This window comes from Cololabis saira, chromosome 10 (assembly GCF_033807715.1).
Source record: "Cololabis saira isolate AMF1-May2022 chromosome 10, fColSai1.1, whole genome shotgun sequence".
NCBI lineage: Eukaryota > Metazoa > Chordata > Actinopteri > Beloniformes > Belonidae > Cololabis > Cololabis saira.
In genome coordinates this window covers 23,236,459-23,249,865 of record NC_084596.1, presented here as the reverse complement: position 1 = coordinate 23,249,865, position 13,407 = coordinate 23,236,459, and the positions used below count along the sequence as shown (strand labels likewise).

Genomic DNA, 13,407 nt, shown 5'->3' with positions numbered 1-13,407 from the left:
TGCTGCGTTAAACTCGCGGCTGCATCCCAGGCTCCAGCACGGCCTCGGGCACAGAGGAACTTCAGTCAAACTGAGTCGTGCTGTGTCGCCACCTGCCGGCAGTAACTGGCATTACCACCAAGCGCGTTCGCACATGCATGAAGCTGTAGCCCCCTCTAGTGTCAAACACTCAACCTTACCTACCTTACTTTACCCTACTTTAGGCCATATTTGCTGTTTTAGTGTGTGTGTGTGTGTGTGTGTGTGTGTGTGTGTGTGTGTGTGTGTGTGTGTGTGTGTGTGTGTGTGTGTGTGTGTGTGTGTGTGTGTGTGTGTGTGTGTGTGTGTGTCTATCTACTAATTACTGGTAACCTACTGTTTTGTAAGTTATGGATCCATTTAAAGGATATCAGACTACAAAGCAAGATATACAATTGATAGGCTTACATCAATTATATATAAAAGGAGACATATTCATGGCGTGCATTTTTGACGTTTCAATAAACATCAAAGGAACATTTATTTACTTGCAGTCATTCTCAGCATCACTTCTAACCCCATGGATCCCAAATGTCCAGGAGCTGTTTTATGGCCACTGTTGTTTTAAAAAAAAATAAACTGTACATATATCTTGTATTTATTATTTTAGTTTAGTTTAGTTATTTAGGCTTATGGTAACAAAAGGGACTTGTACATTTGTTCAGTTCTGTGGTCAAACATTAGATGTAAAGTTACAGTTACTTGCAACATTTCAATTTAAATCAATTTAATATATATAATTGTATTTATATTTATATTATTTATATATATATATTTATAAATAAAATTGTATATAACTTTTTTCTCTGAAAATAAAATTACAAATATTGAGGAACGTAGGCATCTAATAAATGCACTATATAGGTTATTGATAACCCAATATAGGGGCAGCACGGTGGCTAAGTTGTTAGCACTGTTGTCTCCCAGCCTATCTGTCTGTATATGGCTCTGCAATAGACTGGCGACCTGTCCAGGCTGTCCAATGTAGAACCAGCCACCAATGCAGGTGAATGAGGTGACCTGAACAGTTTTCAGGATGAAGTCGATGTTGCTGCAGAAATGAGAACATACAGTATACTGGTGTAGTTGAGTGATTTGCTTTAGCTGTTCAGTGATGGGAAGACAACTGTCATGAGATCCACCAGAAAAGTTGCTCACTGGACTCTGTGCTGCTTATAGCTTCTTTTTGGATCTTTAATAGCTTTTTTAAGTTTCTGCTTGTTATAGGATGTATAGTTTTTTAATTTTCTTTTTTTTGTCTGTTTGTTTTCCTTCAGGTTGGTGGTTTGGAAGCTTTTGTACTGTTGGGGGGAAAACTCAAATTACACCAGAACTAGGGGCAGTTGAGCTCTGCTACCATCTTGTGGATAGACTGGACTTAAAGAATAATAGTAACAATAATAATAAAGTACATAATAAATGCACAAATAAAAGAAAATTGAGAAAAAAGACAGACAGAATATGTATATGTAGCTATATGATTATAGGTAATCCTAGGAAAAGGAGAACAAACGCAACTGCACAAGAAACTGAGCAAGAGGTGGAAGAAATGGCTGGATCGGGTTCATCAACGAGACCCCAGGTGGCCCTTTGAAAAACTGACTTCAAACCTGGTCCTGGAAACCGATAGATCACGTGACTGAATGCTTCGTCCATTGTTATATAGAGTCTATGCCATAAACGCATGTGCTGGTTGTGGGAACCAAAAATTTTGTGTTAAAAAAATGTACATTTACGTTAACAGATATTGATTTGTTGGCTGCATCCATGTAATCCAAGATTATCACAATCTCTTGAAATCATCTTCTCTTCATCTCGTCTTCCTGTCTTTAGCCCATCTTCTTCTCTTCAGCAAATATTCCCCTTTTCAGTGCCTCCTCCTGTTTTCAACTCCTCTAGCTCTTCTTCCATCATCTTAAGTTTTCAAATGTCTCAGTTATGTTTTACCATTTTCTTTAAATTTTTACCTAATTTTAGCATTTTCTTTGATTTTCAGGAGTTCAGCTGTTTTTTTCAGTTGTGTTCTGTTCTTATGCAGCAACTCAGCATTGAACCCTGCCTTTTCAAAGATAACATAGCCTTTTCTTGTTGGTGGAATGCTGAGTCAACGTTTAAACTTTTACCATTGAATTCAGCTTTTTAAAATGTTTTTGAAATATTTCAGTTGCAGAATGTTCAGAATTCTTCAAAAACTTTGTGGTCTTTGAGGCATGACTTCTTTCACCTAGACACGGTTCAAACTTTAAACGAGTCGTGACACTTTGGACTACAAACATACCAAAGCCAAGTATTGATGGAGTCTGTGGTCTTTGAGAAATGGCAATTTAGGTTCTACAATTTTTCAAGAATCTCTCTCACACCTCTCCACTTTAGCAAATGATGTCATCCACTCTACTGAAATCTAATCTTTAAAATTCTGAAACATATCTCTTTCTCATCCCCACCTTCCACTCACCCCCCATAAATTATATATCAAAGCAAAGACATGTTCCTTGGCTTCCACACAATGTCTCCTGTGTATCTTTAATGCCTCAGCACTTTGGTTACTGTGCACTCCCTGACAAGCCATGATATGCTCACATCACATGGATTGAGATGAAAAAGCAATCCACTTTATGGGCTATTGTGGACGTGGCAAAGTGAGAAAGGATATCAGCAAAAAAAAGAACGTTTTCAGTAGGTTTTCAGCACCATCTATTAAAGTTATGGATAATGTATGAGACAGCACTTGCTTCCAGCACAAGGAGAGCTGGAAAGGGGAAACGGTGTCACAAGTTGGGTTTTATCCTTCCTGAGTTTCATCTTCATGACCAAACTATGCAGTTGAATTATCTCAATCAAGACAAATACACGGTTAGACAGTATTACTGCTGTGGTCTCATCCTGCACCGTCTCTTCTGCCCCCTCTGTGTGTGTGTCAGGTGTTTCGGAGAGGAGACGTGTCTCTTCATCCCAGACATCAAGGCAGTGGTGATGGTGCTGCCGCCCAGTGAACCCAGAATCACCATTATAGGATTGGGATGAGTTACAGTCCATGTTAGACATTGTGGATAACTGGTGTCGGAAATGGAGATTGTTAATCAATCAAGGAAAAACCCAAGTTATACATTTTAGAAAAAACTTGGAGTAAGTAGAAGCACTTTTAATTTTAATGTTGGAGTTGAACCTTTATGTTATACAAATATTTACAAATATCTTGGCTTCACCCTGGATGAACACTTACAGTTCAAAAAAGGTATTAATATCCTAGCTGATACGGCAGGCAGAGCGTTAGGTTCTATTGTAAGTAAAATTAAGAATTGTAAACATCTTAGTTATACTAGCTTTTCAAAGCTTTATGAGGCCTGTGTTTCTCCAATTCTTTTTTATGCAGCGAGGGTATGGGGGGGTAAGGAGTTGTCCAGAGTGAATGCTATTCAAAATCGGGCTATTCAATGTTTTTTAGGCGTGCACAAATTTACTCCTGTGCTGGCTTTCCAAGGTGATATGGGTTGGGAGCCATGTTTGATTAAGCAGAAGGGGGAAATGCTTAGACTTTGGAATTGGCTGTCTTCTATGCCAGAGGCTAGAATAGCCAAAAAAGTTTTTAATTGGGACAAAGCACATAACTATCCTTGGTGTCAGGGGATAAATGCTATCTTTAGTGAAACTGATCTACAACATATTTTTATAAATGGTCAGCGGTGTAATATTCAGTATGTTAAGCGTATGTTATTCTCTGAGTATAAAGAAAAATGGGCCAATGACATCTGGCATAAGCCGAAACTTAGAACTTACCGGTTGATGAATAGTATTTATTGTCCTGAACCTTATGCGACCTTACCCCTGGATAGATCAAAAAGATCATTATGTGCTCAGTTGCGAACTGGGATTCTCCCTCTGGCCATAGAAACAGGTAGGTATGGCTCTGTTCCTGAAGAGGAAAGATTATGTAGTGTTTGTGACCTGAATGTTGTTGAGGATGAACTTCATTTTTTGTTTTATTGTTCATTGTATGATGAAGCCAGGAAGTTTTTATTTCAGAAAATGCAAGATTGTAAACCTGAGTTGTTTCGGACTGAGGATGATGTTAAATTGGAATGGTTTTTTAAAGAGGAGGTTTTCTCTATAGCTACTTTTATAAAGAGAGCCTGGAAACAGAGAAAGGACAAATTATATAAAAAATTGAAAAAGGATCTGATCTGTAATGGATAAGTGGATATTATAATTTTGTGTTTTTGTTTGTACGCACTTGATGTTTGTTTGCTGGCGTAGGGTATCTGTGTCTTGTAAGCCCTTATAGGCTGGGCAGGTGTATGACACATAAATAAAAAACAATTAATTCATTCATTCATATAGGATCTAACCAAATCATCCGGCCTGCCAGTGGCACCGTTCAAAGAGCTCCGCATCACCAGCACTGTGATGAAGGGAGACAGCTATGGTGGAGGTGGGTGGTCAGGATGGGCTTTTGTCCAAACACTTCTGTCGTAGCAGCTTCTTCATATTTTAGTGAATTGACTGTGATTTTTGCTTTTCCAATTTTAGTCAAACTTTTTTTTTTAAACAAGCAATTATGGGTCTTCGTGTACAGCCCGCAGGCCTGGTGTGATGGAGGTGATGCATAACCTGGATTACTGTGATGTGCTTGTAATTGGGGAGGAACTGAATCCTGAGAGAGAGAGTCTGGGGATTCATCACAGCGCTGTGTTGGGAAAACACCTCGATGCCACCAACTCTACCTCTGGAATATCAATTTATGGTAGGAACGGCTTGAACATGAACACAGATTTGTGGCGCTCCCTCCCCTCACTGTAGCTCCTTTAAATATACTTAAGCTATAAATTTAGATGATTTATTCTCAATAGGAGAGGGTTTTGGAGGCCTGAATGCATTCACAGAATCTCTTAAGATTATTTATGACTAACAAAAAAGTCGATAGCCAGAGTGAGCCTGATTTTTCTGTTCCCAGGCGTGGACTCCATGTCCCACTATGAGCAGGCACTGAGACAGTTGCGCTACAGGAACTGGCGACCTGCCACTCTGAGACGGGGGTCGGCAACCCGCGGCTCTAGAGCCGCATGCGGCTCTTTAGCGCCGCCCTAGTGGCTCCTGGAGCTTTTTCAAAAATGTTTGACCTTTTTTTTTTCCCCTTTTTTTCTTCATTTTTTCTTTTTTTTTCTTTTTTTCCTTTTTTCTTCTTTTTTTCCTTTATTTCTCTTTTTTTCTTTCTTCTTTTCTTTCTTCTTTTTAATCTCGACATTTCGACTTTTTCTCGAAATTTTGACTTTTTTCTCAACATTTTGACTTTTTTCTTGACATTCCAGCTTTTTTCTCAACATTTTGACTTTTTTCTCAACATTTTGACTTTTTTCTCGACATTTCGACTTTTCTCTCGACATTCCAGCTTTTTTCTCAACATTTTGACTTTTTTCTTGACATTTCAAGTTTTTTCCCAAGATTTTTGACTTTTTTCTCAACATTTCGACTTTTTTCTTGACATTTCGAGTTTTTTCTCAAGATTGTAGGCTGCTTCAAAATTAATCTTGACATTTCGCCTTTTTTCTCGACATTTCGACTTTTTTCTCGAAGTGCATAATGAAAAAAAAATCTTCCCCAAGTTATAACTAATATAGAAAAATGCAGCATGTGTTGTCTTCATTCTAAGGCTGATACAAGACTTTTCATTTTTCATTCATTGCGGCTGCAGACATATTAGTTTTTTGTGTTTTTGGTCCAATATGGCTCTTTCAACATTTTGGGTTGCCGAACCTTGGTTTAGATTCACCTGCTCTGAACTTAACGGGCGTTACACCAGCAACGAGTTCAATTTGGAGGTGAGTTTTACATTCTGTCTAAATATTCTCATCCGCACCTTCAACTCGCACATGCCAGGTGAGATGCCAGTAGGGTTCAGATGTCACCTGCTAGCTTTCTTTAGCCAACCAGTAGTCAGGAATGCCACTATTTCTATATTTTGTACATATGTGTAAATGTTGCGTCTCTCTTCTTCTCCAGGAGCAGCACCTCCTGCTGCCACAGCAGTTATTGTGGTTTGCATCGCTGCCCTAGTGGTTATTGTGGTGATCGACATCTACAAAATCCACCCCACCCATCAGGAAGGGTCCAGAGAGGATGAAGATGAAGTCAAAGATGCTGAGATGGACTGGGAGAACTCTTCGCTCAACATCACCATCAACCCCATGGAGGTAAATCAGAACCGTAGAAAATCAGTACGCTTAAAGAACCACAATATGGTGATAAGAAGTGTTCCACGTGTCTTGGTCACATCTATCTACGACTGGATTTGGGAATTATGTTTGTTGTCCAGGACATAAGAGAACCCCAGGCGTTCGGAGAGGCACGAAGAGAAGCACATGAGGAGGAGGAAGAACTTCTTCTTCTCCCACCAGCTCAACATCCTCTTCTTCTTCTAAAGTAAAGGATGTTGAGCTGGTGGGAGGTGTGACAATTGCTGAGTCAGATAACAGCGATTAAGAAGAGATGGAAGACAGAGGAAGAGGAAAGGTTGATGGAGGAACCGGAAGGGAAAATATGAGTGGGACTGTTGTTCTTTAACATGCTGACAAAACATAAATATATATCTACACATACACATACTCACTTTCTCTCAGTCAACACACACATATTTCAGACATTTCTAAATCCTATGAGCAGATTCAGCACACATGGGGGCAAGCATAAAATCTAACATGAATTAATTTATCTGCTGAATTCACCCATGTTTTTATTTTTAAACAAACAGCTCCCCCTGCTGGACAATATCTAGCATAACCGAGTCAGCTGCAGTCCCACACTGATGGAAAATTGTATTTCTATTCACACCACATTTAATGAGACACAACATTTATAATAAATATATATAGAAAATATAGCCACTCGCAGAGAAAACTGGGCCCTCACACTCATGGCCACTGTCCCCTAGGTGCCAACATAGTCCAGGTAAAATTCCTTTCAACGAAGATCTTGTCTATAGATTACCCGTCTCTTCATGTTAAAAATTGTTCGCCCAAACTAGAGGGACCAAAGATGCAGAAACCAGCAGCAAAGAATATGTAATACTCATCAGACAATACCAGAGACCCTTCAAGAAATGAAAGATAAAAAAATATCCGAGATGTTGTGCATTTGATCTTGGGATATCTTGGGACAGAAGGATCTGTTTAGAAATCTGTGGAGCTCAGTGGTCCGGAGGAAACATACCAGGTAAACAAATGTCAGACTTAAATTGGAGCAAGACCCTGAAATGTGTGATGAGTAGGATTTTGGAATCAATATTAAATTCAACAAGAAGCCAGTGAAGAGAAGCAAGTACAGAGGAGATGTGATGATACTTTTTTGTACCAGTAATTAATAAGTGAATAAGTAAGTCCTAAACATTCCCTCTATGTTTGTTGAGATGGGAATAGTTCAACACGAAAACATTAAGTTAACAGTTGACAGTTTATTATCACAGGTAGATAATATTATGCAGTGTGTGAAAATGAAAGAAAATATAAAAAATAGAGCTCTTTCAAATAAAAGTTGACAAGTAATAAAATAAAATAAAAATATAAAAAGTTCTAAAGAAATTGCCCCTCCTTCTTTATTAGAAGGTCAGAGTTCAGTCTCTGTTCTGTGTTTTATGTATGTACCGTTCTGTCCATATGGTTACTACCCGGGTACTTTTTTGTGTTATGTTCTTATCTGTAAGTAAAAGTAGTAGTAAAATGATGTGTGAATGTCCTCGGAGTGGATTCCACAGTTGGCCAGACCGTGCACCCTTCTGTCACTCATCATTCGTCCTTCCTGGCTAGCTACATAACCTGCATGGGTTTGGAATCTGAAACAAGTCCTAATCCGGCAACAAAAAACACAGTCTACACCAGGGCTCTCAAGTCTTTCACATTGAGCTTGAGACACATGCATTTCACAGGCTCACATGCCACATCATTTCTCACGCTGAGAAATTATTAACTTACTAACTTCCAACATCCCATCTTACAAACGGGTCAAAGGCAAACTAGCTGCAGTGCGCTGAGCACTCACACAGCTCACAACAGTTTACAACTCAACTGTTTGTAAAAGACTGAGTGCTAAATGCATAATGATTTGATATCATATCACTACTGTGAAAACCAAATAAAGCAAATGTTAACTAGTAAATGTAAACTAAAAGTGTCCATTGTCACTAACTGCGATGAAGTAAAGGTCCATTCTGCAATACCGAGCTGATAAATAGCAGCACCTTCACAGTTCTGCCTTCATTGTACCAAGCAACAATTTACCCTAAAATCTGAGGAAATTTGAGGAGCAAATTAAGTCTCAGCAGATACTTGCTTTTCAGATATATTACAAATGAGAAGGGTCACATAAATCTCATTGGCCTCCCAACCATCAGACCTTCCAAAAGTCTAACGGTCTAAAGATAATAATCTCATCAACAAGGCCAAATATGTGCCAGAGCTTGTAACACCGGTTTAAACATATCATAAAAGTAGCAGGTGTTTAAATGCTAACTTATAACTTAAATTAAACAGAAGTACATCAAGGTGCCTATAGTTGTGTTTGTCATGTAATTCATCTAAAAATGTTTTGCTACTGAACTGAACTGTTTGTAAAATGACTGAATCCTAAACACATTTCTTTAAAACGTGGAACAAAAATGTATAATGATTTGATATCACTACTGTGAAAACCAAAAAGTTGACTTTTCCTATAGTAAATGTAAACTAAATGTCTTCATTGTCACTTCACTGTGTCACTGTGATGAAATAAAGGCCATTCCGGAATACTGAGCTGAGAAGTAGCAGCACGTTCACAGTTCTGCCTTCATTGTACCAAGCTGATACGAACCATAAACATCTTTGAAAAGTTATCAAACTTTAAGATGAGTAAAGAAGAGAAACCTTCACACAACTCTGTGTATAATGAGCTCCGTCTGACGGGGGAACATTGTGATGCCGTCATCAAAGTTGACGATGTGGAATTTCAAGTCCATAAAGTCATCCTCTGTAACTGTAGCCCATATTTTCGGTGAGTTTAAATTGTTGATATCAGCTTTTTACTGAGGCGTAACTATGCTTTAATTTAGTTAAGGATCAGAATCAGAGAAATAACCCTGTCAGAAAGTAAAATTAACATTACTTTATTAAATTACCAAAACAGGGTTGTGATATTGTAAACCTTGCATATGAGGCAAGTGTATATATGTATGTATGAGGCAGGTGTTTATATGTGCAAGTATGTGTGTGTGTGTATATATATATATATATATATATATATATATATATATATATATATATATGGATATATATATGGATATATATATATATATATATATATATATATATATATATATATATATATATATATACACACACACACATACTTGCACATATAAACACCTGCCTCATACATACATATATACACTTGCCTCATATGCAACTTAACTTTTGGTGTGATGTATCCAGTTGAAAAAAAGTGACATTGATAGAGTGATTAAAGTGATTAAACATACATATCTCTAATGTGCTTTCATCTCAGAGCTCTCTTCAGGCACCGGTCAGACACGGACGAGCAGATCTTCAGCATTCCCGACCTGTCTCCTGACACAATGCAGCTCATCCTTGACCATGCTTACAACGGCTCAGTTTCTGTCACAAAGGACAACGTGTTGGACCTTCTGCGGGCTGCCGATCAATTCAACATAGACAATATCATATATATTTGCTGCAATTTCCTTGAGGAGCAAATGTACCCTGGAAACTGTATTGGTATTTGGCATTTAACCAACACCTACTTCTATCCCAAACTGCGCTCCAAGGCTTTTCACTACATCACTGAGCACTTTGAGGAGGTTGCAAACTGTGAAGAGTTCCTGCAGATCCCCGTGGAGGAGCTCACTGATATCATTGAAAAAGACCACCTCAATGTAAAACAGGAGAGTATTGTGTTTGAGGCCATCATGAAGTGGATTAACCATTTACCTGAAGAACGAAAGACACACATTGTTGCTCTCTTACCAAAGGTATAGTAGCTTCTATGAATGTTTAGTTTACTTTTTGCATCATTGGGCTTTAATTGATGGTGTTGTGCTGACAGCTGTATAATTACTACTGTAAAGTCATATTAATTGAACTGAAAACAATCTAATCCACCAAGTTTGATGAAGCTTCGATCTTCTCTGGTGTCACGGCGACAGGCAAAAAATACTTTACAAAACTTTACAAAAAAGGCATAATAGCTACAATTAAGTGTCCTGTGAATCTGATTTCACATTACTGTAAAAATAAAAGCTAGGTAGGCCCTGCATATTTTCAAAAAAAGACTGGGGCTCTTTCTGGTCAGCTTCAAAGGCTCTCTATTACGTATCGATCCATGTACAATTCAAAATCCAAGATATTTTTTAATTTATATTTTTTTTTTTCAAATAATCAAAATAATAAACACATATTCCAGTTTACATTTATTCAGAAATGTTATTGTATTCACTAAATACGAAGCATGGACAGGACCAATGGTTCCTAACTTGGTTCCACGATCAAATGTATTTACATCTGAATGTGGTCATACAAAGTCAAAGTCAAAGTCAAAGTAGCTTTGACTTTGGTCAATTCTTCACATGTCAAGACATACAAGGAATCGAGAGGACGTTTCCCACTTCCCTCGGTGAAACATATAAAGTGCGCAGGCACAACAGATAGACAAGACATTTCCTAAAAGTTCGCATAAATACTTACTACTAAATATTTACTAGTACTAAGATAAGATGGCAGTGCAAAAGGCAATTTTTGTAATATACTATATATATACTATACTATACTATATACAATATACTGCTATGTAGCATAAATTTCAATATCATGCAGACACAAAGGGTATCGGTTCGTTCAGGGACATGATTGTGATCCTGTACACATAAATAATGTCCTTGAGTCACTTCTGAATTAGAACTGTGCGATATATGGGGCAAAGACATATGAACCTTGAAGTACTGTATTTAGAAAACCGTGTTAAATCAGTTAAACCAGATATATTATTTGACATTAAGTGCTAAAGTCCATGCAGTTTAATATTAATGGATTCTGTCCTCTCATGTCTGTTTAGGTCCGACTGGCTCTGCTGGATATGGAGTATTTTAGAGTAAACGTGCTCACCAGTGAGCTGGTAAAGAGGAACCCTGAGTGCTTCTCCATCATCAGTAGTGCTCTAATATCTAGGGCCACCAGTTCTGGGCTGCCCAGATTTACCCAGCCTCGCATACCAAGATCCATTTTGCTGGCCATTGGGGGATGGAGTGCTGGAGAATCAACCAACTGCATTGAGGCCTATGATATCCAGACTGACCGATGGAGAAATGTGCCGAGCTATGCTGGGCGTCCTCGTTCCTATCACGGCACTGCATTCCTCAATGGATATGTATACTTTATTGGGGGTTTTGACGGACGAGACTTTTTGAACAGCGTGTCCAGGTTGGACCTAACCACACACACGTGGCACGAGGTGGCACCGATGTACTTTCGCCGCTGCTACGTAAGTGTGACTGTACTCAACGGGTGCATATATGCTATTGGAGGCTATGATGGGCACACTCGATTCAGGACTGCAGAGTACTACGAACCCCAGACCAACCAGTGGACTTGTATTGCACCGATGCACGAGCGGAGGAGTGACGCCAGCTGCACAACATTACACAACAAGGTGGGTAAACTGATAGAGACACATGGAGTCATTAGAGTAGAAGTGAATGGAATATAGTCCTCAACCACTGAAACACAAGACTCTAAAGAAATGCTAGATGTTAAAAAAATCAAGTCGTTATTTAAAAATAAACAAAACCTGAATTGCATAGTTCTTCGCTAAATGTTAAAAACCCTAAACTATTAATATTATGTCTTAGAAGGTTTGTTACATCTGACTGTTGGAATGGCCAAATTATAAAATAGAAAAAAATCTAATTTTATTAAACCACATAACATTAAAACAATGATAAAACAGGAATAAAACACTCATTAAAATCACTTAATGTTCCTTCTTTTGTTTTCAGATCTATATTTGTGGTGGATTCAATGGGGAAGATTGCCTGGAAACAGCTGAATATTACAATCCAGAGACCATGCAGTGGACATTGATCTCACCAATGACTTGTCAGCGCAGTGGAGTTGGTGTGGTTGCGTGTGGAGATAAAGTCTATGCAGTAAGTTGAAAACCAGTAGACATCACCAAAATAGTTTTCTCCATTGGTAATTTGCCTCTTATAAAATATGCCAGATTTGAAACATAATACTTTTTACTCCAACAGGTTGGGGGGTTTGATGGTCACAACCGTCTCTGCTCTGCTGAGAGCTACAACCCAGGAACCAACACTTGGAACAACATTGCATCCATGACAACTCCCCGCTGCAACTTTGGTATCGAAGTCATGGAAGACCTGCTCTTTGTTGTGGGGGGTTTCAACGGCTTCACCACCACCAATGATGTGGCGAAGTATAACAAAGAAACAGATGAGTGGCACACTCTTTGCAAAGTGGATGTCTTCCGGAGCGCCCTGAGCTGTTGTGTTGTGTTCGGACTCCCCAATATGGCTGACTATGTTCCCCCTCGTAACTCCCTGCCTTTAGAGGATATTGAGAGTGACACTGACAACTCCTCCTGAAACAAACCAATGTGCCCAACCATTACAGCCACCATCCCTTTGAGCTGCCTTTACCTGGCTCTAGGAACGTTACTAACAACATCCACCATCATCCAACAGTCTTGACTGTAAAATAAATTCATGAAAAAAATATTGTCATCATTAGCGTCAATTCATTAGCATCAATAACATTTTTCTTGAAATTTCAACAGGTTATAAATGTATTCTGTGGAGCTTTATGCATGAAGAACATCATTTGACAGACCAAGTTTTCATGAATTCTGTCTGTAGATTATGTACATGCCTTATGTACATTTCATGACAACTGGAGGAGGTGCCAGTTCACTTCACAACCTGCAGTGTGATGGAATCTGGATATCACAAAGAGGGATAGAAATTAACAGTTTAATTAAGGTCTACAAATACACGTAACTAAATTTAAAAAATTTGGTTTTCACATCCCCATGACCCTGCAAAGGTTATAGCGGGTATAGATAATGGATGGATGGATCGGTTTTCACATTTACATTTACCATTTATTATTACCATGCAGATTAATACTGAACGCTGAACTCCAAAGAAAGAAAAAACAGTTATGGTTAAAACAATTAATCAAAAATCAAGCATTCAATCAAAAATTATGAAAAAAAAACATGAATAGATATACTGAGATATACAGCTATATTTCTACATTGGAGACATTGACTAAAATATAACTTGTAATATAAAATGTTTAGTGTCCAAAATTTAAAAAGGTCACTGTACGTGTACCG

At 38.3% G+C, this 13,407-nt stretch overlaps 2 protein-coding genes across 2 annotated transcripts; both read left to right on the top strand.

Moving 5' to 3' along the window:
* The first annotated feature begins 4,370 nt into the window (after window positions 1-4,370).
* On the top strand, window positions 4,371-6,069 carry LOC133452209 (calsyntenin-2-like). The gene is made up of 5 exons (XM_061731428.1): window positions 4,371-4,447; window positions 4,592-4,759; window positions 4,970-5,051; window positions 5,780-5,834; window positions 6,016-6,069. The coding sequence occupies exons 1-5, from the start codon at window positions 4,423-4,425 to the stop codon at window positions 6,067-6,069; spliced, it is 384 nt and encodes a 127-aa protein (XP_061587412.1). The 5' UTR covers window positions 4,371-4,422.
* Window positions 6,070-8,887: 2,818 nt separating this feature from the next.
* LOC133452208 (kelch-like protein 10) lies at window positions 8,888-12,655 on the top strand. The gene is made up of 5 exons (XM_061731427.1): window positions 8,888-9,033; window positions 9,544-10,027; window positions 11,107-11,700; window positions 12,047-12,196; window positions 12,302-12,655. The coding sequence occupies exons 1-5, from the start codon at window positions 8,888-8,890 to the stop codon at window positions 12,653-12,655; spliced, it is 1,728 nt and encodes a 575-aa protein (XP_061587411.1).
* The last annotated feature ends 752 nt before the right edge of the window (window positions 12,656-13,407 follow it).

Excerpts from the sequence above, each read along its gene's own strand:
- LOC133452209 (XM_061731428.1), top strand. The coding sequence starts at position 4,423 with ATGAAGGGAGACAGCTATGGTGGAG. Across the intron at positions 4,760-4,969 it reads CTCTGGAATATCAATTTATG|GCGTGGACTCCATGTCCCAC; the intron begins GTAGGAACGGCT and ends TTCTGTTCCCAG. Across the intron at positions 5,052-5,779 it reads CCTGCCACTCTGAGACGGGG|ATTCACCTGCTCTGAACTTA; the intron begins GTCGGCAACCCG and ends ACCTTGGTTTAG.
- LOC133452208 (XM_061731427.1), top strand. The coding sequence starts at position 8,888 with ATGAGTAAAGAAGAGAAACCTTCACACAACTCTGTGTATAATGAGCTC. Across the intron at positions 9,034-9,543 it reads AACTGTAGCCCATATTTTCG|AGCTCTCTTCAGGCACCGGT; the intron begins GTGAGTTTAAAT and ends CTTTCATCTCAG. Across the intron at positions 10,028-11,106 it reads TTGTTGCTCTCTTACCAAAG|GTCCGACTGGCTCTGCTGGA; the intron begins GTATAGTAGCTT and ends ATGTCTGTTTAG.